At 54.7% G+C, this 22,235-nt stretch overlaps 3 protein-coding genes across 10 annotated transcripts in view; 1 reads left to right on the top strand and 2 right to left on the bottom strand.

The window, feature by feature from the left end:
• Positions 1-90: 90 nt before the first annotated feature.
• KLHDC3 (kelch domain containing 3) lies at positions 91-18,334 on the bottom strand. Of its 4 annotated transcripts, none has more exons than XM_034061232.1 (11): positions 18,138-18,334; positions 12,809-13,056; positions 11,541-11,717; positions 9,322-9,437; positions 7,923-7,994; positions 7,508-7,721; positions 7,122-7,208; positions 4,823-4,931; positions 1,273-1,346; positions 845-923; positions 91-736 (listed from the first exon to the last, which is right to left on the bottom strand). In XM_034061232.1, the coding sequence occupies exons 2-11, from the start codon at positions 12,960-12,962 to the stop codon at positions 670-672; spliced, it is 1,149 nt and encodes a 382-aa protein (XP_033917123.1). In that variant the 5' UTR covers positions 12,963-13,056; positions 18,138-18,334; the 3' UTR covers positions 91-669. The 4 variants fall into 4 exon arrangements, with proteins under 4 accessions (XP_033917123.1, XP_033917126.1, XP_033917125.1 ...); XM_034061235.1 differs by having other exon boundaries at positions 12,809-13,044; XM_034061234.1 differs by lacking the exon at positions 18,138-18,334 and adding an exon at positions 17,355-17,638.
• Positions 18,172-19,530, top strand: MEA1 (male-enhanced antigen 1). The gene is made up of 3 exons (XM_034061236.1): positions 18,172-18,607; positions 18,683-18,803; positions 18,870-19,530. Exons 1-3 carry the CDS (start codon positions 18,377-18,379, stop codon positions 19,031-19,033), a joined length of 516 nt encoding a protein of 171 aa, XP_033917127.1. The 5' UTR covers positions 18,172-18,376; the 3' UTR covers positions 19,034-19,530.
• Positions 19,408-22,235, bottom strand: part of PPP2R5D (protein phosphatase 2 regulatory subunit B'delta) — a 27,632-nt gene continuing 24,804 nt past the window's right edge. For all 5 annotated transcript variants that reach the window (XM_031055015.2, XM_034061228.1, XM_034061229.1 and 2 more), the window contains one exon: positions 19,408-22,219. In XM_031055015.2, the coding sequence (XP_030910875.2) occupies positions 22,082-22,219 (138 nt within the window). In that variant the 3' untranslated portion in view covers positions 19,408-22,081. The remainder of the gene's footprint in view (positions 22,220-22,235) is intronic.

The following is a 22,235-nucleotide window of genomic DNA, read 5'->3' as shown; positions in this document are numbered from 1 at the left end:
CAGCTGTGTGGGAAAGCACCCGGTCCAGTCTATCCCCTCCCAGACCTTGTCTCCCCCTTTGCCTGCCAGGATACACAGAGCAGCAGAAACCCAAGTCTGCCTCAGCATTTATAAACCCCCCTGGTTGCTGTTTCACAAGGGAGCTGGGCAGAGAGTCCAGCTGGGCCCAGGCCCCCACGTCAGGCTCAGCGTGGGGCTGGGACCTTGCCGTCTGGTGCCAGGAAGCTGGTCAGCACTGGCGTGTGCAGGCATGAAGATCCCTGCTCTCTGGAGGCAGCACAGGAACAGTTCATAGCCCCAGGCCAACCCCAGGGCCATGGCTGGTGCTAGGAGTTGATTCAGGCCCTTGGAAAGTGGCCAGGGACCAGGCCAGTGCAGCTGCAGCTCCATAGGCAAGGTGAAGGAAGGCAGGAGGTGCTGGATCCATCAGCAAAGAGGGGAGTTCACAGTTGTGCTGCTGGGCAAGCCAATTTCTTCCCCAGTGGCCAGCTCTGCCTGCACACTCATGCTGCCCCAAGGAAGACGAGGGCAGAGGGAGGCCTGGCTGGGGCAAGATGAACCGAGCTCACCGTCTCCTTGATCAAAAGGGCTAAAAACTCATGCAGGCAGTAGAGCAAGAGGTCAGTGTGTGGAGGGGCGAGGGCAGGGTGATGGAGGGAGGAGCCGACATCAGCCCTGGGAGGAGACGATGGGGCGGCTGATGGTGCTGTTTGTGGTCATGGCAGAGAGCTCCCATCTGCAACACAATGAAGGGGTACAGTGAGATCGGCACAGTGCCGAGGGCTGGAGCACCCCAAGGAGAGGGAGCACCCATGGGGTGCCCTCCCAGCAGGGCACACAGTACCTGATGTCGTGGGGAAGGCAGGACTGGTCCAGGCTGTACTGAATCACTGCTAACTTACACAGCGTCTTTAGGCTGGGGCCTGCAGGGAGAAGGGAGTTAGGCACAGTGGGCCTCGGGTGGACACTTTGGGGTCAGGAATTGTGCAGTCAGGAGCACAGGGAACAGAGCAGGGCACCCTGGTCACCCCTGGGAGGGACAAGGCAGGGGGCACATCAGGGACAGGCTAGAGCAGTCTCCTGTGCTCCCACAACAAGCCTGTGTGTAGGAAAAGCCATGAGGCCAGCCTTAAGCCATGCACCAGCCCGAGACAGCTGCCTGCCAACAGGACTTGGAGCCATTGAGGACATGGGATGGTGCTTCACAGCAGGGCCTGCTCACAGGGCACCCTGTGCTGAGAGGCACAAGCTGGGCAGGGAGTGCTCACGTACTGAAGTCAAGGATGTAGAGATCCGAGTGATCCATCAGGTCGAATTCATCACCCATTCCCTCCTCTGGAGACGGGCTGCAGAAGCCAAGAGAAGTGTGTCAGTGCCAAAACACTTGTGCATCAGTTACAGTCCCTTAGGCCCTCCAGGTCCTCACAGAGCTGCACAGACACACACCATCTCCTCTAAACCATGGCAGGGAATGGGGGAGCTGCCCCTTCCCACCAGCAAGCACAATGACTGCAGCTGTGGGCACCTCCCACCCACAGGAACATGGACCAGGCTGGTTTCACACCGCTCCTTCCCCTGGTGTCCCCTAGGAATCACCATGGGCTCCAGGCAGTGCTCCCCGGTTGTACCAAACTGGGGACAGCGTTTCAGGCTGTAACTGAGTGTGTGATGGGCTCTGGTCAGTCATTCACAACCATCCCAGGCTGCCATGCTGGTCCTGGAGTGGCAGCAAGGAGCTGACAACAGGCATTCCTAGGGAACAGACAGCCTCACCTATCGTTTCCTGCCCCTGCACCCTTGATGGAACAGCCACAGCACCCAAAGAGGCTGGGCACCCTTAGCACAGAGACCAGCCTGTGCTGGAGCAGAGGTGCCTGGACTGGCGGAAGCACTCCCATGGCGGGTGGTGTTTGCAGCATTGGAAACAAAGGAAAGGGGGTTTAAGTCCTGCTCTGGTTTGTGACAAGGCAATTGGCAGTGTCCTCACGCTTAGCTGGGACCTCAGGCAGTGACTTCTCACCCCAGTGTCACTTGCTTCCCCACCTATGACCCACTGAGCTCCACATCTCACGGGGCACGAGACAGAACCTGCAACCCCCCTGCCTGTTCCTATAACCGCAGCACAAGGCACAGAGCACAGCTCACTGCCCACACAGACCTGCTGCTGATGGATCCCATCTGCCCGGATACAGGCAAGAGCCCCCTTAATTCCACCCCTGTGTGCTCCCCATGCCACAATCTAATCTCCCATCCACGTCACAGGAAACCCTAGACCATCCCTTATCTTTCAAAGGAAAGCAGCAGGCACCTTGTTTGTGCTTCCAATCACCAAAGTGCAAGCAGCTCGGCAAAGCCTGGAGTTCAAGAGCAGGAGACAGCCGGAGCCCAGCACACCCGGGCTCTGCATCAAGCCCCTGGATCAGCGTCTGTTCACCTAAACTCTGCTGTACAGCATTCCCTCTCTGTCTTCCCTATGGATGGCCTCTGCATGCTGAAGGGTCTGGGAGGAAACCAGACCAGGGGCTGTGGCACAGCGGAATGGGAACACTGAGCTTGGTGCTACAAGACTTCCTGGTCACCTAAATGGGACACAAGGGACAGGATTGGTGCTGGGCACAGTGCAGACCCCAGCTGGGGAACAGAGCAGTGTCCGGGCAGGACTATCACAGGGGATGAAGCATTGGGAATGCCTCAGGAGCCGTCATGCTGCAGAAGTGCCTCTTGAACAGCTAGGGGAATGCTGTAAGGAAAGGCAGGACACAAAGGGGTTGTGCTGGCCCATCCTCCAGCACTGCTCCTGGAAAGCTGACCCTGGCTCATCCTCCAGGAGCCTTCCCAATCCCCCTCCCCCTCCCCGGAGCACAGGTCAGGAGCAGACCACAGGGAGTTCTCCATTACTCCCGCTTCCTGGAAAACTTATCTCTCCAGGCAGCTCCAGAACACACCTGATAACTGCCACAGGAAGCCAGCGCTGGCCCCACCGCCATCCCCCCTGCCCCACAGCCTTCCTCCAGCCCAAGCAGGCTGCATTCCTGGCTACCAGCAGCTCTTCCTATCCCAGACTAGGGATCACAGACACACAGAATCAGTCAGGTTGGAAGAGACCTTCAAGCTCATCCAGTCCAGCCGTGTCCCAGCACTGCCAAGGCCACCACTAACCCATGGCACTGAGGGCCTCATCTACATGGGTTGTGAACACTTCCAGGGATGGTGATTCCAGTACTGCCCTGGGCAGCCTGTTCCAATGCCTGACTGCCCTTTGGGAAGGAATTGTTCCCAATATCCAGCCTAAACCTCCCCTGGTGCAGCTTGAGGCCGTTTCCTCTTGTCCCATCCCCTGTTCCTTGGCAGCAGAGCCCAGCCCCTCCTGGCTCCATCCTCCTTTCAGGCAGGTGTAGAGAGCAGTAAGGTCCCCCCTGAGCCTTCTCTTCTCCACACTAAACCCCCCAGGTCCCTCAGCCATTCCCCATCTCTCTTGTGCTCCAGACCCTGCACCAGCTCCGGTGCCCTTCTCTGGACCTAGGGATGAACTGGCCCATGTTTGGGCCCACATTTGATTAAGGAACAAGTTGAATCCTGAAGTTGCTCAGTGCAGAAAACCAGGTGCTGCTGCATTGCCTGGCAGAGGTGGACCAAAGCCCAAAAAGCTGGTGTCAGATTCGCTGTGGTTTGCTAGTATTTCCTTGGTGTGCCCAGGTTTAATACCAGCGGTTGTAACAAACCCACACTGCAGGATCTGAGAGCATCCAAAACCACCATCCAGCCCTACCAACCCTGCTAGCAGCACCCAGCATCTGCTGAGCAGGCTGGACAAACTCGGCCCCTCTGCACCCCTCACCTGCACTAGCACTGCCTCACACACATATGGACATCCTACAGCCAAACACAGCCCCCAGCTCCCTGTCTTCAGCTTCCCTGTCATACACGGGTCAGCCCATCAGCAGAACCTGCCCTCCCCTGTTCTCTGCCCAAACCTGCCTTCAGGAGTACCCCTCAAAAGCCACTTCCAGGACCCCAAAGAAAGGCCCAAAGCTTTCTAACCCACGTGGAGGGCTGGAAGCATTTCAGATGCCTCCACAAGGCAGATGCTGGGAAGCAGGCCTGTGCTCCAGAGCTGTGGTTTGTCATTACAGATAGCACAGAGCGTGTCCTGGTGATGGGCCACTTCCTTTCTTTCAGCAGCTGTTAAGGCTCTTGGCCAAATTCAGCTGTCCTGCACCCTGGCAGTATCGCTTTCAGTGCCTGACAGCTAAATCCCTAACATCAGGTCCCTTTTGTGAATGGAAACTTTGCTAAGGAACCCTGGCGCAGAAGGGAACATTGCCTTGTTGTGTGTTGAGCTCCTCAAACAGCTCCCAGCTGAGCTGACATCCCACTGCAGCCTGGCACACACCACACTTCACAGTGAAAGAAACACGGTGGTGGGAGAAGCAGGGCAGCACATAGGGGAGGATGAATCAGTCTGAGGTCTGCTATAGCAAGGCAGGTTAAGATACCTTCTGATAACAGAATCTTCTCCCTCCTCCCTATCACCTCTTTCACAGGACGCTTGACCACTGCACAACCCCTCTTGAACAGGATGTTTCACACTTTGGCCTCTACTTGTACAAGAAGGCTTGTCACCAGATTCACAAGCTTTCTTCATCTCCCCATTGGCCTTCTCCAGAGCAGTCCTGACCTACATGCTTTCTTACACTTACAGGGTAGATGGGACAGCTGCCACATGCCTCTGGAACGTATCTGCCTACACCATGGGGCAAAGCGTGGAGGCACATTGTGCTGCAGGGGATGGCAAACCCTTCCACAGAGCCACACAACTCACCTGGTGCCTCCAAAGAGAATGATTTTGTCCCCCACTCTGCAGCAGCATTGCCTGCGCCGAGGACATGGGCCTTTCCCCTTGGGCTCAATCTTCCTCCAAGAAAGAGAGACTAAGGGGCAGAAAAGAATGTGTCAGCTTGTCACGAGAGCCTGGCAATAAGCAGGTTATGGATTTAAACAGATCACAGCAAAACTGAGGCCCACTGCCCCACAGACACCAACTAGCCAACACCTGCCCAGAACTGAGCACAGATTTGAGGTGCAGCCTCACCAGTGCCCAGCACAGGGAGATGATGGCTGCCCTGGCCCTGCTGCCGCACGATGGCTGATACAGGCCAGGATGCTGGTGCCCTTCTCAGCTTCCAAGACAGAGGATTTCCCTTGCAAAGCCTGGACACCAGCAGCGGGCTGGCCATAACGGGGAGCGGGACAAGGCAGCCTCCATCCCCAGCACCCTGCTGCGGTTCAGCTCTGGAGGCAGAGCCAGGAACCAGCTCCATCTGGTGGCAGGCACGGAGCGCAGAGCATCACCGCTGGAAGCTGGTGGGACAGCTTGGTTGTGGGAGGGGAGCAGGGGGAACTGAACCAAGCAGAGAAGAAGGCTGCAGCCTTTGTCCTTGCTGCTCCCCGTGCAAGGATGCAGGGGGTGACTGATTGCTAATGCACAGCCCTGAAACCTCCAGGAGCTCTCACAGCCAAGCTCATAGCTCAGCTTGGGGAGCAGCAAGTTGGCTGCTCTGAGGTGACTTCACTGTGCAAAGCAATTAGCAAAGAAAATCAGTTTATTGGACTGCAAAAAGAGCCCGAGGGCCCCAGAACAGCTCCCAGTTGACTCAGGTACCAGCTGAAGAGCTACCCCTTCTGCTGCACAGCTCGATATGGTACCATGGGAGTGTGGTATGGTGATCCTGCTGCTCAAGATGAGTGGTTTCCCCTGCTACCATTTCTTGCTCCCCTAACCCCACTGCTTCCCCTTATCTTATTTTCTGTCAGCACTTCTACGTATTTAAGAACAGGTTTTTGCCAACCACCCTTTGATCAGCTGTGTCTTTCAGCAATACTTCCTTTTGCACTTCTTCACTAGGATTCAGAGGCAGTCTGAGGAAGAGGTCCCAAACATGGCAGCAAGTTCCTGACCATGCTGCTGAAGTAGAACCATTTCATTGAACAGAATCATAGATTCAACTGGGATGGAAAAGACCTTTAAGACCAACAGGTCCAGTACAGGGGGATGATCACTCCCCCAGCCCTGCTGCCACACTGGTGCTGGTACAGGCCAGGATGCTCTTGGCCTTCTTGGCTGCCTGGGCACAAGCTGCTCACGTTCAGCACCCCCAGGTCCTTTTCCATAAGCAGCTTTCCAGCCACTCTGCCCCAAGCCTGAACTGCTGCATGGGGTTGGTGTGGCCCAAGGGCAGGACCCAGCACTGAGCCTTGTTGAACATCGCACCACTGACCACAGCCCTTCAATCCAGCCTGTCCAGATCCCTCTGCAGAGCCTTCCTACCCTCCAGCAGGTCAATGCTTGCACCCAACTTAGTGTCATCTGCAAATGTACTGAGGGTGTACTCGATCCCCTCATCCAGGTCATCAGTGAAGATATTAAACATCACTGACCCTAACACCAAGCCCTGCAGGATACCACTAGTGACCGGTCACCAAGTAGATGTGATACCATTTACCACCACATTTCGGGCTCGGCCATCCAGTTTCCAGCCCACTGAACACACCTATCCAGGCCACGAGCAGCCAGTTTCTCTAGGAGACCACCAGGAGACAGTGTCAAATACTTGTAAGTCCAAATAGACAATGTCCACAGGCATTCCCTCATAACCAGGTGGGTCACTTTATCATAGGAGATCAGGTTGGTCAAGCAGGATGTGCCCTTCATGAACCCATGCTGACTGGGCATGTGAAGACAGCATTAAGTACCTCAGCCTTTTCAACCTCAGTCACCAGGTTTCCCCTTGTATCCAGCAGAGGATGGAGATTCTCCTTGGTCTTCCTTTTATTGCCAATACATTTGTAAAAGTACTTTTACTATCTTTTATGGCCAGATTTAGTTCCAGCTGTGCCTTCACCTTTCTAACTTTCTCCATAACCTAACACATCCTTGCACTTCTCAAGGGGTGTCTGTCTCTTCTTCCACAGGTGGTACATTCTCCTCTTTTCCCTGAGTTCAAGCAGTATCTCCCTGGAGATATCTCCCCCCAGGCATGCTCCCAGCCCTTGGAGAGTCTGCTCACCTGAGCACTCACACACTGATGGGCCTTGAGCAACAAGGTGAAAGTATTCAATACCTGGATTGAATTTCCAAAGGTCGTGGAAGTGTCTGTTCAGGCGTGCGTTGTAGCCACCAAATACATACAGCTCCCCATTGTAGCTGACTGTGGGGAGTAAGCAGATATCAGTGTGCCACCCAAGGCAGAGCCCAGCTAGTCCCCATCCCAACATCAAACACAAAGCAAAGCGGTCCAAAGCAGTCCAAAATCCACCCTCATTACATCACCTTCATGTGCAGGGCTGTACATAAGAGCATCACTGCTGTGAGCAGCAGCTTTCCATTGAAGCCAGGCTCTGTGGACCCCTTGCTAACCCCCATCTCCACCCAGCAACCAGACTCCCCTTCCGAGGCAGGCAGGAATCTCCTTCCACTGCCCTTGTCTCTCAGCAGACCCCCACTCACAGGCTGAATGGCTCCGCCGGCCTTCAGGAAGCACTGGAGTTGAAGGGGAGTCCAGCCAGGAGTTTGTTTCCGTATCAAACACTTGAATGCGGTTACAGTAGATCTCATTGTTGGAGTGAAATGGCCCAAACCGATCAGCTCTGCCCCCAAACACGTACATCTTTGTTCCAATGATGGTAGCTGAATGAAAGTCTCTCCAGCGAGCTGGCGTGCCCTGCAGGGACAGCACAAAGGGACAGGACACCAGGAAGGATGCAGATTACCCATGTGGATGAGAGCTGGGGTGGCTGCCTGGACAACTTCCCCTCTTGTAGATCCCAGCCACAGCAGACAGCAGCTGTGAGGTAACAGCTACCCCAGGGAACAACAGGTACAAGACCTCTTCTGCAAACCAGCGTGAAAAGCAGACACTGACCTTGGCAGAGATTAAGGTCCACATCATGTTTGTGGTGTCCAGTTTGTGGATATCGTTTGAAAAGCAGTCCGCCTGGAAGACAGCGAGACACAAAGGGGTCACAAAGGGATGGGGAAGCCAGGAAGGAAGCTGTCCTACAGACCTGGAGCATCCCTTCGGGGTCAGTACTTCCTAAAAGATAGAGTGCTTGCTCCAAGATGTCAGGGTAAGCAGCACATTGTCACTTAACAAGAGGGAGCAAAGCCTATTTCTCTTCAAAGGTGTCCTGTTTCTCCCTGCAGGTTTCTCATTTATCTGGAGCTCAGTTCCTTCCCTCAGAGGAACTGTATGTACCACACAGTACACACATTAACAGCAGAAACCCCATCCCATGCAGCAGAAAGGGGAAGCAGAAAGAGGCACTAATGGGACAGTCAAAGCTTTGCTTAAGGCCACCTGATGAGAGGCAGAAGCTAAGATCGCTTCTAGGAAGCTAAACATCCAGCGACAAATACACTTGTGGTTCTAAGGATCCCACAAAACTTGGGATCCAAACAGCTAGCTGCCTGGAAAAGCCTGCATTTAGACAAAGGGCAAACTCCAGGCAGGAGAGATGGCAGGGAGACAGTGACAGCCTTGTTTGGGACTGGTTAAAAACAAGCCCCATTTGAACTGCTCCTGCTGCTGCAATCAAGATCATGGATTCAGCGAGCTGTTGCCCTCGAAAGAAAGGGAATCACACTGGGACTGCCATAACAGAGCCCCAGCTTTCTTCCATAATAAACAGAGGTAACATTGCCCACCTTTTCTGCAGCCTGGCAATAGACTGAAATGATATTTACCCACTTCTTAAGATCAGAACAAAAGGATCTGCTCAAAGGAACACTAGGTATGCTGATAGCACAGGATGACCTCCAGCTCAAGGTATTCCCAACGGGAGGGCAAGAGCTTGCTGGAGGGGATAAGCAAGATGGGATAGCAGGTACAGAACACAAGGAACATGTTACCAGATGAGGACAAAAACTCAGAGCAACACTGCAGAGATTGGAAAGTGATTTTTCTGGGTCGTTTCTCAGCCAAATTAAGAGAAATGTGTTTATTAAAGATGTTATACATTTCACTACCTAAATTTGGCTGAGAAGTGAGCCAGAAATAAATGAGACAAACCCCAACTATTTTTACCTGTCTGTATGGTTTGGGGAAGGAAAAAAACACATCATTTTTTTTACACCTACTTTTCCAAGCATCCCCTCCACAGAACAAGCAGCATCACCTGGGTAATTAATGCCATAACTTGGCTGAGCTATAAAAGGAAAGCAACTACGGATACAAACGTGCCCCTGTAGGCTGCCTCTACCCATGGCCTGGGTACCCCTCTTTCCCAAGGGATTGCCAAGTAACAGTTTCCAAGAGGACTCACCAGCTGCTCATAACCTCCGAAGATGAACATGCTCTTTGCCAGGACACAAGCTGAGTGCCCATCCCGTGCTCCCGGGACCATTCCAGACACCTTTGGAGTGAACCACTTGTGCGTGTCTGAAACACAGCAGGAAGCAACACTGAGCAAGTACAGTAGGTGTTGGGATGGGACAGCTCTTTACTGCTGTTCTTCATGGCTTGGGCAGAAATCCCTCTCACACACAGCATCTGCTTCTCTGTCAAGGCTGCCTGCCTGAGCCTCTGCAGGACATGGTGGCAGCTCCTGGCTCTGCCTGACCTGACAAGCAGCTCACAGTTGAAGCATGAGTAGTACAACACTGCTTGAGCAATCCTGTTCTTATTGTACCTCTTGCAAAGCCTACTTGTGAGTCACGTACCAACTCTGCATTTGCAGTTTCTATTACAACGAAGCAATGATGTGGCAAAGCTGACCTCACAGCATGGAGATGCTGACTGACAGAGAAAAACCAGCCTTCAAAGCCAGGCAGAAGCCACTTAACCACAAGCTCACCATGTCAAGAGAGCTCTGTGCACCTCTGCAGTACAGCTCTCCCTATCTTATCTGTTCCTCTTGCTACATTCTCATCCCCTCTTCAGAGGAAGCCTTCCTCACTCTCCACCCTTCACACCGCTCCATGGCAGCCTGCACCAGCCACATTCAGCTCTAAGGCTTGGCTTGATTTAGGGGAGGACTTCAGCCAGAGCTGTTCTCCATGCCAGGCCAGCAGGGAGCCAAGCCTTACTCCCTGCCAAGCACAGGCACCTGTCCCCAGAGAGGCACAGATAAGCCCCGAGGCAGCTAACTGCTGTGAGCTGCCAAGAGCAGTGCTTATTTCAAGATGTGGTAACTCGGGAGCCAAAGCAGCATTCTTCTCCAGGATGACTCCTGTGAACTTGGCCTGTGGCCACAGCAATGCATCCAGCTGGAACCACACAAAGGGTCCTGCAAGGTCAACAGAATCCCTGGACAGCCTCTAGTAAGAAAGCTGCTGTGGCTATCAAGTTCCTTACCTTTATGGGCTGCTTCCAAGCCCAGTCACACGGTATCAGCAAGGGTTCACCCAAGCACAACATGTCAAATTAGAGATGGTGAAGACCTTGACTCGTGATCTGCTCAATGCCCCAGGGGATAAAGCTGTGTTTAACCAGGACTTTAACCAGCCTGATGGCAATCCTGCAGTGGAACTTGCCCCACAGACACGGGGCTGCAGCTGCCAGGACTGGCAGGGGACAGGCACAGTGTGTGCAGGCAGCTGCAGAGGGGTCGGACAGGACTCAGGTCTGGCCTGTTGTTAATTGTCACTGAATGCTAAAGCACTGGAGCTGGCAGGGGGAGCAGACAGCTCCCAGTATAAGGCCTCTGTGTAGATAGAGGCTCACGGGTGGCTTCCCAGCTGCATGTGTCAGGGAGAAACCCTGGGCCCAGGGAGCAGCTCTGAGCTATGAGACATCTCCTGGCAATGAAGGGAACCCGTGCTCAAGCACCAGAGCAAGCAGTTCCCTTGCTAGCTCAGCATGGCAGCTGGTGGTCAGTATTTAGATGGACTTGCCTCCAGAATCCAGACGTACTCCCTTCCTTTCCTGACACTTGTGTGCACCCAGTTCCTGATGGTGTGTGTTCTCCCCAGGCACTCCAGCACCACTAGGGAGAAGCCAACCAAGAGGCTCACAGAGTTTATTTTCCAGGCTTATCTAACTCGACTCACACCTTCCCTCACTTTTCCATCCTGGCCCTGAATACTTCTCTGTTTTATTCCTCACCCTCCTTCATGCTTTCAGAAAGAAGGAGCACCCTGGAGAGGAACCACAGTCCTTGAGAGCTCTAGCCCCTTCTCGCTGCAACCTTCAGCCATGGTTGAGAACAGCACATCACACAGAGCAAACACTTCAGTTGTAGTTACTATCAGAGCGAGCACACAAAGCTGATAGAAAAGCTAAACCCAGTTTCATTACTGGACAAGCTCAGCAGTCTCTGTTCAAAGGCTTTTACAGAGAGCCAAGTGTGCAGACACACCTGTGGCTCCCCTTCCAAACCTGCTGAAACAGGGAGCCACAATTCCCCTTGTGCCCCATCTCCTCACACTGTCCCTTTGTGGAGAGACTGAGGGACAGAAGAACAAGGCTGGGAGCAGTGTGGTGGGGCAGAGAGGTCTCAGCAAGAGCAGCTGCAGCACAGGAGAGTGAGAAGCTGGAACTTACTGACATCAAAGGCATAGAGCACGTTGCAGGCTCCCTCAGTGTCGTTGCGACCACCCCATATGTAGACGGTGTCATCTATGAGCACTGCTGAGTGCCCATACCTCATGTAGGGCACCTCTCTCACTTGATCTCGGCTGTTTGTCCACACTGGAGGCAGCTTGATCCAACGCAGAGACACTGAAAGCACAGGTTTGAGCCCAAGTCAAATGCTGAGCCCACTACAGGTGCTCACAGGTCACGAGCACCCTGCCACACATGAGACTAGAGGAAACATTGGAGGACCCAAGGACTACGGACACAAACAGGCTCAGGACAGGACTTCAGGCTCGTGATGTTTGTGAAGAGACTCAGCTGAAAGAATGGGCAGCACTAGAGTAATTCACTGTGGGAGGGAACGCATCTGAAGGCATCCTTTAGACTTGAAGTGGTGCAGTTTAAGTAAAACAACTCAGCAGCTTTGTAGGAAGAGGGTTTATTTGCTTTTGCTTTGGTTTTTAAGCTCTAAAGGAGGCAGCTGCCTGCCTCCTTTACCCCCATCCATACTGGAGTTCTCTCTGCTAATCTTGTGTTACTAAAAGGAGTTCTTTGTGATTACAGGTTGTGCTTCCTGGAAGCCTACATGTCACATTCAGCATTAGCCAGAGCAATTAACAGGTATTACAGGGTTTAATGACAGGGCAAGAGTCACAGCAAGTGTTACACGGCACATACACCCTGCCTTCACCATGCTTACAGCCTCCAGTTTTGTTTTCAACACTGACACAATACAAAACAGAGCAGAAAGCAGTCTGCAGCTCACTGGAAATGCTATCACAGGGAGAGAGAAAGGGTCAGGCATCTCAAAAGGAGTCTAAACCCAGAGACTTAACTGAGTGTTCTGGCTCCCACACTAGGGTCATGCTGCAAACTAGATGTGGACCTGAGCCAGCTAAACATCACCTCTTTGTACCTGGTCGACTTAGGGTTCACAGAGAACAAGCACAAAACAAGCCGTGGACTATGTGGTTACTCTAGTGAGCCCTTATCCTACCAGTGTGTCCTTGTCCTAGCAGTCTGCTGACCCACAGCCCTCTGTGTTGTGCTCCCAAGGCTGCAAATACAGAGCTGCAGGAGGGAAGAGGCTCCCACCTATGCTAATAACTTCTGTGGCCGTCAGGGTCAAGCAGCCTGGTTCAGAGCAGAATGTGTTAAGGAGCAGTGGGTAAGACAACAACCAACCAAATCCAGCCAGGCACGTACCTCTGCAGACCCCAGTGATGTATGTTTACCTGCGTTAAAGACATGGACGTCAATCTGCCGCAGCGTCTCATAGTCTTCTCCAGAGCAGTACCCACCGAAGGAGTAGACCTTGTGCCCGACGGCCACGGCAGCGTGGTTCACCCTCCGCGGCCCACCTTCCAAGTGCACTGCCCACCGGAGCATTCCTCCCTGCGAGCCAGGCGGTCTTCAGGGCCCCCAGTGCCACAGCCACATGCTTCCTGGGCCAGCGCGCTGCCACCTGGCTCTGGAACACAGGCTAAAATAACACGACCCATCTTGCAGGTCTCCTTTGAATGACAACTACAAAGGTCACAGCACTGTATCCTCGCTCATCTGCCTCCCGACTGGAGACGGGTTTACTGTCCCCTTGGGAAGCAGGCACGTGGCAGGGACTGGAAGCAAGTAAGCAGAGATGTCCTCACACAAACCCCCCTCAGGGTGCTGTACGGGAGGCCCAAGGCAAGCACCTTTGTGAAGGCAGCAGTGCTGTGTGCCCTGCGTGTACACACCATGGGCACGCCAGAACAGTTTGTCCACATGAATGAAAACACACTGTGAGAGCCAGTTCTGGAGGTGAAAAGAACAGAGCCAGAGGGAAGCGAGTGTGCTCTTGGGATGAGTGGTGAGGAACAGCAGAGGAAAACATTACAAACCAAACACACTCAACAAAAGAAACCCAAAGAACGACTCCCACATAAAGCAACAGGGGTGGGTGACAGCATCCCTCTTCTCAGCACCACAGAATCAGCCAGGTTAGAAAAGCCCTTCAAGCTCATCCAGTCCAACCATTCCCCAGCGCTGCCAAGGCCACCACTAACCCATGGCACTGAGGGCCTCATCTACACCGTTTGTGAACACTTCCAGGGACGGTGACTCCAGCACTGCCCTGGGCAGCCTGTTCCAATGCCTGACTGCCCTTTGGGGAAGACATTTGCCATCCTGCAGTCTCACCTGTAGCAGATGAGTACAGACCAAGGAGTCCCTCCTGCAAAGCGGCTTCTCCCTGTGGCAACCCCTGTAACCTAAAGGGCAATCAGCAACCCAGAACGTCTCATCCAGCTCTTCTCCAGCTGAGTGGTTCCAGAAGGGCCCAGGAACAATTCCCTCTGCTACAGGACATGTTTCACTGCGTGTCTGGGACCATCCCAGGTTCAGATCTAGCAGGTTTGGAGTCTGTTCCTTAAATCCCTATAGTATTTTTAAAGGCAGGCAGCAGCTCTTGTACAAGTCCTCCGCAAAGCTACAGAAGGGATGAGTTTCCATGGAGACCACCAAAGTCACCTCTCGGACTCTGTTGAAGACTTCACATATCTAAATCTGTTCCCTGCCTAGTCATGGGTTACCACTGACAATCTAACCAGTGTTAACTAACAAAATCACTTCTTGGTTAAGGGATTCTGTGAAAGCCCCAAGGAGCTTGGCTGGACTTTACAACCAGTGTCAACAGTTTCAACACCCTTCAGGCTGAACCTGATCCTGGAAGAATAAGAGGATTAATCTTGCTTCCAAGTTGTCCACTTGGTTCCTTCTGGGGTAGAGAAGCACAGCAGCCTGGCATGGCAGGCTCAGTGCCAAGCCTTTCTGGCCACAAAGGCTGGGCAGACTTCTTCACACTTGGGAGCTCACTGGATCCATGTATGGGGAGCACACTGCTGCTGGAGCAGGACACTGGTCCTACCCAACAGGAGCCTGCACCACACATCCTAAGAAATGAATCCAGTCACGGAGAGGCAGCAGCCCAAGGGCCAGCTGGTTACAGCACTGTACAAAACGACATTGATGTCACAGCAACAGTGTCGTGCTGTCCTTTCCTACATCACAGTTACTGGGATAGGTTTTCCCAGAGATAAGCATTCCCTGGGGCAGTGGTGGGGGTGATAGGGTTGAAGTTGGCCACGCTTTGCCTTAGCTTGGGATGGGGATACCACTTCAGAGCAAACACATCAGGAAGCTTTACCAGCACAGCCTCCGGCTGCCACTCCTCAGACCCAGGGCACACGGGAATGCTGTTTTCATGAAATGAATGAATCAGAAGTGTGAAGTGATCCTTACAGGATCATACATTAAAAGGTAAAGGAAAACACAGGATTTAACAAGCTACCAGGGTTCTTCCAAACTTGACTGCTCTTCTCCACACTGTAGGAAAAACATCTGTCTTCCTCTTCTGCCACTGGCCACAACCCCAAAACCACCCCAATGTCTTCCTGCCTTTGCCAAGCATTTGTTCTCCCCTTTTCAGCCACACACAGGGTCAGCCCCATCTCCTGAGACTCCCTACTCCCCCATCCAGCTCCAGCCTCTCTCCTCTCCTGCCTTCTTTGGAAATCCTTTCACTGGACGAGTCTCCTGTCCCAAAGCCAATTTTCCTGCTGCCATTCCTCTGCACTATCTGCAAACATGACTCAAACACATCTTTTAAGACAAAAAAGAGTTATTTTCTGTCCTACAACTATGCACCCTATTACATTTCATTGTAATCCACTGATAATTCATATGACACAGAGGAGGACATAAACACACCGCCTTCCAAGCCCATTCCAACGAGGCATTAATACATTTGACATTAGGCAGGATGCCTTAGGTTTCTTTAAGGATTACGCAGGGCACAGCCAGGGGGGGAAAGGGGAGCAGCAAAACTGACATGAAACATTTACTAACAATCTCCCCCAACTGTTACGCAAAATACACTCTGGGATTTCTCACTGAGGGCACCAGGAGCAGGGCTGTAGGCTGGACACCATAGAAATATTGATTAGATGGAGGCAAACTGAGCCAGAGGACCGGAGGGCACTGGCTGCAGGAGGTGCTGCACGTCCCAGTTCAGGCACACCAGGTGCTTCTTCATGTGCACTGCAAAATGAAGCTTGAATTGTTCAGACCTCAGAGGCTATTTCCACCAGGAGCTATTGCTTTCTATGTGTACACAGAGCTCAGTGCGTGTCCCTTTGCTGGACCCTGCTGAGCCCCTTCCCCTCCCCAGAGCTGCTCCAGCTAACCAAGCACCAGCTCCTCGTTCAACCCATTGCTGGCATTGTCCATCTAGAGCTACAGTCAAGCACGGAGAATGCAGAGGAACTTGGGTTGAAAGCCTGGGTAGGTCCTGTCATTAACTGCCAGGAACACTTCCCAAAGCCAGGTGACACCTCACCTACTGCTGAAGTACCTGATGCTGCTCTGATGCTGGCAATTAGGTGACCACAGCAACGAGTTGTTCCTGTGCCACCGAGCACAGGGAAGCTAAAATTAGGAAGTGCTCAAAATAACCTGCTGTGGTCACCACCTGAAGCCCTCAATGGCCGGGCACAGCAACACAGGGTCCATGCTTCCAGAGTAAGTGGTGCAACAACTGCCACGGGGTGACTGGGGAGCAGCTCTGTCACCGTGTCAGGTGTGCTGTCACAGGTGGAGGCTCACAGGGCTGTTGGCAAAGAAGTGTTTCTGGATATCCCTCAGCACTGCCCTTGCTTGTTGTTAGCAGAAGCAGCCAGCAAAGGGACCTGGGGTTTTTCAGCTCCGTGGTCTTCAAATACAGCGCCTACAGACAACAGGTCCAAATCTCTGGTTGTGAGCCGTCTGAAATGCACATAAAGCCTGAAACGATCATCATCCATATGCCCCAGTGTACACCTCAGAGCACCAGAAAAATCACTCCATTTCTCACTAGCAAACCTTCCAAAGCTGTTACAGTGACACCCTCTCCTCTTCTCCTCCTTTGCAGCACTCAAGATCACACAATCCCAGACTGCTTTGGGTTGAAAGAGACCTCAAAGCCCATCCAGTTCCAACCCCTGCCACAGGCAGGGACACCTTCCACTTAGACCAGGTTGCTCCAAGCCCCTGTGTCCAACCTGGCCTTGAACACTGCCAGGGATGGGGCAGCCACAGCTTCTCTGGGCACCCTGTGCCAGGGCCTCAGCACCCTCACAGGGAAGAATTTCTTCCTAATGTCTCATCTCAGTCTCCCCTCTGTCAGGTTAAAGCCATTCCCCCTTGTCCTGTCCCCACAGGCCCTTGTCAAAAGCCCCTCTCCAGCTTGCCTGTAGGCCCCTTTAGATACTGAGAGGCTGTTATCAGCTCTCCCCAGAGCCTCCTCCTCTCCAGCCATGAAAACATTTCATTAGAGATAGAAACCCACTGACCACCTCCAAGTACAGCAGCCAGGTTACAATCGTACAACAAAAACATACACCCTTAGCTCCTCTCCTTTGCACAGAGCTCACTTTGCTCCTCTGCACACACACACACACACACAAACCTACAGCCATTCCCGAAAGCTGCTCAGATCAGCTTTGCTGCAGCCCATTCCCAAAGCAACCAGAGAAACCCAGCAGAAAGTGGCCTGGTTTTCTGTCACCCCCCAAATTACAGCTCCCCCCCAAACCGAGCAGCCTCCTGCCCCTGCAGAGCTGCTCCAGAGAACAAATCCTACCGTGTGGCTGCCTCGGCCCCGTCTCCCCGAAGATGCCAGCCACAAGGGTTAGTAACACCTAAAATAGCCCAGCCAGCTCGCAGCAGCCCATGCAAACCGTTCTATTTCCAGCACATCCAACTTACTGTCAGAGATAGCACAAGAACAAGCCGCTTTCTTCACTCGTGCTTGACATTTATCTGATGCTTTGACTATTTATGCTAAGGCCGTGTGAAACTGCAAGCTTGCACATTCAGCGCCTCGGATGCTCGCGATTCCAGCACCAGCGAACCACACGGTGCTAGAACAGCCCCTGGGCTTAACTCGGACCGATGTGGAAGCTCACGTCAGGCATGGGAATCACGGACCACACATCCATCCCCGTGTCCCTCCGTGCCAACCGCCGCTCCACCTTCTCCTTACTGCCCAAGTACCTTGCTCACCGGTGCCTGCCTTCAGCCCAAAGCCCAGCTCAGAACCTGCCCCTACTGAGCTGGCTTCTCCCCTTCCTCCCTTTGCGCCCCTACGGAGCGCAGCTCAGCTCCGGGGACATTCCTCGCCCCCCTCCCCTCCGCCTGGAACTGCTCTCGGCCTCCGGCCGCTGCCGTGCACAGGGCAGCCGTGCGGAGGGTGAGCCGTTAACGTGGCCGGTTGTGCTTCCCATGCAGCCCTGTGCTCCCCTTCCCTGTCACACCGGACGCTCCGGAACATGGCCCCGACCCAGCCCGACCCGCGCTGAAACCGACCGAGAGCTGAGGCCCGGCGGTGGGTCCGGGAGGGCAGCGCCGGCACCCGGGCTACGACACCGACCCCGGACCCCTCAGGGCCGCCCCTTGCCCGCAGCCGCCGCCGCAGGGCCTCAGAGCGGGGCTCAGCAGTAGCTCCAAGCGGCACAGCCCCGGCAGCTGCCGCTGCCCTCAGCCCCGTACCTGCGGCGGGACGGCGGCCCGGTCCGGCCGGGCGGCCCCGCTCCGCTCCGACAGCCGCTGCCGCCGCTCCCCAGCACTCACAGTCCAGCACCGCCCCGCTCGGCTCGGCCCGGCCCCTCGGAACCTGCGGAGCCCGGAGGGCGGCGGAGGGGCCTCCCGGCCCGGGACTACGGCACCCACAGGGCCCCGCGGCGACGCTTCCGGGCGGCGGCGGGAGGGGCCGGGGCTTCCCCCGGTGCATGGCGGGGCCGCGGAGCATGGGACCGGAGCGGGTGTGTCCCGAGGAGCCGGGGCCGCCGGAGGCCCCTGACGGAGCGGCGGGATGGAGCGGGGACGAGGAAGAGGAGGAGGAGGAGGAGGAGGAAGGAGGCGGCGGGTACTTGTACCAGCCGCTGAGCCAGGAGCCGGAGCAGGGCCCTACCGACGGGCCTGCCGCTGAGCCGGGCCCCGGCCTGCAGGAGCGGCTGCAGGTACCGACCGGCGCCGGGCAGGGGCTGAGGGGAGCCGGCGGCGGACGAGCGCCTGACCCCCGGTGCCCACTGCAGATGCTGCGGCTGCACCTGCCCGACCCGCCGGCAGACAGCGAGGACGAGGAGGAGGAGGAGGAGGCAGCGGCTGCAGGCGGCGCGGCTCAGAGCAGCCGCAGCTCCATCCCCATGGACGCAGGTAACGGCGGCTCCGGCCGCGGCCTCCCGGTGCCCGGCCGCGGCCTCACGGGCTCTCTGTTGGCAGAGCACGTGGAGCTGGTGAAGAGGACCATGGCCGGCGTGAAGCTGCCCAGCCTGGGCATCCCGGCCTGGGCCAGCCAGATCTCGGAGGACCAGTGGAAGGACGTGGTGCGGCGCACGCTGCAGGCCCGGCGCGGCCTCGGCGCGTCCAGGCCCGACTGGAAGTGATGGGCACGCTGCGGCACAGGGGCTGCCGACCCGGCCCTCCCGCTGGCACACAGCACCCGCTGCCCTGCAGCTGGGCATCCACAGCACCGGCCAGCAGCCACCTCACACCTTGTCCCCCTTCCCTTCCTGCTTGTCCTGCCTGGTTCTGGCTGGCATGTAAGTTGCTGTGATGTCCTTGTGTTGGCTTCCTCTGCCTCCGAGGAGCCTGGCCGTGGGTTTCTGTACCTTTGTGTGTGTGGGGAGGGAGGGGCTTGGCTGGCTCTGCCCAGGCTTCCTCGGGACAAACACTGGATTTGGAAGTCCCTCTCCGCACTTAAAGCCTGTCCTCCCAGGCTGGGGGCTGTGTGTTGGAATAGCAGAGGTGGAGCCCAATGTTGTCTTTCCAAGAGATCAGTTTTATTTAGTTCTGTACATACAGGGACATCTGTACAAAATCCAACACTTTCATACTATGTAATGCTCTACTGAAAATAAAGTACACCATATGTACATATGAACTGTAAGCAGCTTAATACTTGTGTCCAGGGGGTGGATGCAGTAGTTAGTTTTGCTTGTTCCCTTGGGAGGAGGGCGCCAGGTGAAGTGGAAGAGGCAGCTCCAGTTCTGTCCATTTGATCTGACGTGGGGAGAGGCAGAGATGAGCAGCACTAATGCTAGAACCCAAAGGTTGAGCACGGGGCAGCCGCAGTGTGGCAGACACAGGTCTGCACAGAGCAGTACACGTGGTGGGGAGGGCGAACACGTTCCCCCCTTTCTCACATGGTCCCCTTCTTAGGTGTCCAGGACACTGGAATGAATAGGCAGGAAACTAATGGTGATAAGCAGAAGTTCCCTGACCCAGAACAAGACACACAAAGCTATGAGAACATCGAAGCTGTACAGCATGTAGCCGGGACATGTTCCTGTCCTGCCACGGCCCATTCCTCTGGCCGCAGGTCAGGGGCTGTCGGCAGAGGCAGACCATCAGTAGGGCAGCGACAGCCTCTGTGCATGGCAACCCTGCTCCTTCTGCAGGCAGGGAAGAGCAGCTGCTGCTTAGCAGCGCGAAGGCTCCACTGCAAAGGAGGTGGTGGCTTGTAACGCAAGGCAAAGCACACAGATCGGGAAAGCCTGTACTGCACCGGGAGGAAACCTGCCCAGCCCGAGCCCTGCTGCAGGGGACACTGAGCAGTCCCTGTCCCTGCTGTGCCCCGCGGCACCTGCCGCTCCTGTGCGCCATCCAGCATCACCCAGAGCACGTCTACATGCTGTGCCAGGCATGAGGTAATTGATTGGCAGCTGACCATGAGCTTGAACTAATGTTCAAAAGAAGTAATAACCTCCCTGAGGTGTTTGGTAAGTCTCCTGATGAACTGGCCTGTTGCGAAGCGGAGGGGAGGTGGCTGAGGGTGGTCTCATGTGTCCTTGTGCTCGCCAGCTGCTCCCAAGAGGTGGTGGCATGTTCACTGTGGGGAACTGAGAGCCAAAGGGAGCAGGGGGTGCAGGATGCACGGGGGAAACCCAGCTTTGGTTGGGCTGGAGGAAAGATGTGCTGCACACCAGCAGTAAGAGTAGAGGGGATGAACCTCTGACCTGGGAATGGTTTACTGGTGAGGACAAGAAGATACACCAGGACCTTCTGCAACATCCCACAATGCTGCAGAGCAGCATCAGACCAGCACTGACCCCCTAAGCTATTACAAGCCCACTTAAGCTGATGTGTCAAGAAAGCAGGCGCAGCAGGTAAGAAGTGAGGAAGACTCCCTTTGCTATCACAAGCTGGCCCCTTTGAGGTGGCACCTTGGCCTGGCACTGAATCTGCACCAAAAAAAGGTAGGGAGAAAGCTGGATAACAGTAGCACCCAAGTGTGCTCTAAAGGCTAAATTAGCACAAGAAGTCCCTGATGCACCATATGATAACTAACAAGGGCCTCTTGCCACAGCAGGTACCAGAGTGACAGGGCAAGGTGGACTTCTCTCAGTGTACCCATGGAAGCAGTTCAGCAGTAGCACCAAGCCATTGATCACAGAGAGGAGACAACTGAATACTCAGAAACTCAGCCTGGCCCCGTGATGTGTATCCATTGCTTCCACTAGTTTGCAGAAATTACTTTAGCAGCACAAGCTTCCTAGAAACCCTGGCCACTGCAGAGCAAAGGATGAGCTATAGCAGTAATGGGAGAGCTACAGGAGTATTTTAATTGAGCAGGTAGAGGAAGAAAGCAAAGTCAGTGGCTGACATCTGCTACAAAGCAGGAAGCTAATTCTGGGCCCACAATTAACCCAAGACACCGTGATGGAGACAAGTCAGTACGGACCAACACAAACAGCTGAAGGAATTCACTTTCCCACAGGAGAGCTTCTAAGGATGCTCTAAAGGGAGGGCTGCAATAGTATGTAGTGCTTGCACCCAGCTTTACTGGGGGTGGCAAAGCACTGAACCCCCACTCCACTGACAGGGGAACAGAACAAGGGGCTTGAAGCAAAAGAAAGGTGGAAGCAAACATTTCTGGTGTATGTAAGACCCTCCAGCTGCAGAGCTGCACCCCAAGGCAGGGCAGAGAGGCAGCAGAGCCTCCCCAGAACTCTGCCCCATGCTCAGCTCAATCCCTGAGCACGGCAGGGCCTGGCTGCACAGGGCAGGCATGGCAGAGCCTTGGCACTTGAGGATTGCAGCAGCACGCTGAGCCACACGCGGTCACCTCTGGCCAATGCAGAGCCAGAGCAGTGGGGTCTGGCTCCCAGGCAGAGTAAGGATCAGGTGGCAGCTGGGAATGAAGCAGCTCCTACCCGGGCTGACACAATGGCAGGGCAGGCAGGCTCCCTTCACACACACACACACCCAAGGTGGAAAAGCAGAAGAAAGGAGGAAAAGCAGAAGGACATGACAGTGGTAAGATACAAGTTATAACGTAAACCCAGCTCTACCCTGGAGGGATGCAGATGGAGTGGAGGACAGGCACAGCTCACCATGTTCATTCCTTAGTTATACATGAGAACTGAGTGTGTTTCCGTGACCCCTGGGGGAAAGGGATGGGGCAGAGCTTCCCGAGCCAGCTCCTGAGCCTGTCAGATTGCCTCCTGGCTTGAGGTGAGGAACTCTTCTGCTCTCTTGTGGGCCTCCAGGGCTTTTATAGTGTAGACGTCCTGAGGAAGCTCAGATTTTCGGCGCAGCAAAACTTTATCCTTCTTAATGTCTTTCAGCATCTGCAGACAAACCAAA

Source organism: Melopsittacus undulatus, chromosome 3 (assembly GCF_012275295.1).
Source record: "Melopsittacus undulatus isolate bMelUnd1 chromosome 3, bMelUnd1.mat.Z, whole genome shotgun sequence".
In the NCBI taxonomy this organism is placed as follows: domain Eukaryota; kingdom Metazoa; phylum Chordata; class Aves; order Psittaciformes; family Psittaculidae; genus Melopsittacus; species Melopsittacus undulatus.
This window is presented reverse-complemented; position numbering and strand designations above follow the sequence as displayed.